At 74.0% G+C, this 759-nt stretch overlaps 1 protein-coding gene across 1 annotated transcript; it reads left to right on the top strand.

Annotated features, from left to right (window-relative positions):
- Positions 1 to 29: 29 nt before the first annotated feature.
- On the top strand, positions 30 to 476 carry S100A13 (S100 calcium binding protein A13; the record flags this gene model as incomplete). The annotated part of the gene is made up of 2 exons (XM_085299697.1): positions 30 to 176; positions 324 to 476. Coding segments are annotated over 2 exons (270 nt in total), but the record flags the coding sequence as incomplete, so codon positions are not given.
- Positions 477 to 759: the final 283 nt, after the last annotated feature.

Below are 759 nucleotides of genomic sequence, written 5' to 3'. Positions count from 1 at the left end.
GCCGGCGCGGGGAGGAAGCAAAAGCGCTTTGCGTCCAGCGGACGGAGCTGGAGACGGCCATCGAGACGCTCGTCGCCGTCTTCTGCAGGCACGCGGCGAGGGAGGGCYGGGGCGGCGCGCTGACGGCCGCCCGGCTCCGGCGGCTGCTGCGGCTCGAGCCGCCCGAGCTCTCGCAGGTGACGCGCGGGGCCCCGGGGGGGCTCGCGCTTCCCGCGCCCCGAGGCCGCTCCGCGCTCCCGGGGTTTGCACGCCGGCGCGGGGAGGAAGCAAAAGCGCTTTGCGTCCGGCCGYGGCGCTGAGCCCCGGCCCGGCCCTCCCCGCAGGACGCCGGGACGAGCGGGCTGGACACGAGCCGCGACGGGGAGCTGAGCTTCGGCGAGTACTGGCGGCTCCTCGGCGAGGCGGCCAGGAGCGTCCGCCGGGGCGGCGCGGGGACGCCCGAGTGACGGCGGCGCCAGTAAACGAGCTTTCTCTGAGCCGGGCCATCGCGTGGGTTATTAGCGGGGGCTAATGGGCCGGGGGCTTGCGCCGTGCCGCGCCGTGCCCGCTCCCGTTCCCAAGCTGGCCGGACGCCGGTCCGACTCCCCGTGGGAATCCCCCATACCCGTCCTGCAGCAGCGCAACCCTAGACAGGAAAGGCCAAAATTGCAGCTTGGGCCAGGGGCATCGGGGCCGTTCCCACGCGAGGCCGTACCATGCCATGCCGTGCCATTCCCACTCCCATCCCAAGCTGGTCGGGTGCTGATCTGGTTCCCTGCG

The sequence above is a fragment of the Rhea americana genome, unplaced genomic scaffold (genome assembly GCF_003343005.1).
Source record: "Rhea americana isolate MKP2758 unplaced genomic scaffold, rheAme1 scaffold_1513, whole genome shotgun sequence".
Lineage (NCBI taxonomy): Eukaryota > Metazoa > Chordata > Aves > Rheiformes > Rheidae > Rhea > Rhea americana.
Note: the sequence above shows the minus strand (reverse complement) of the source record. Positions and strands in the feature narration are given on the sequence as shown.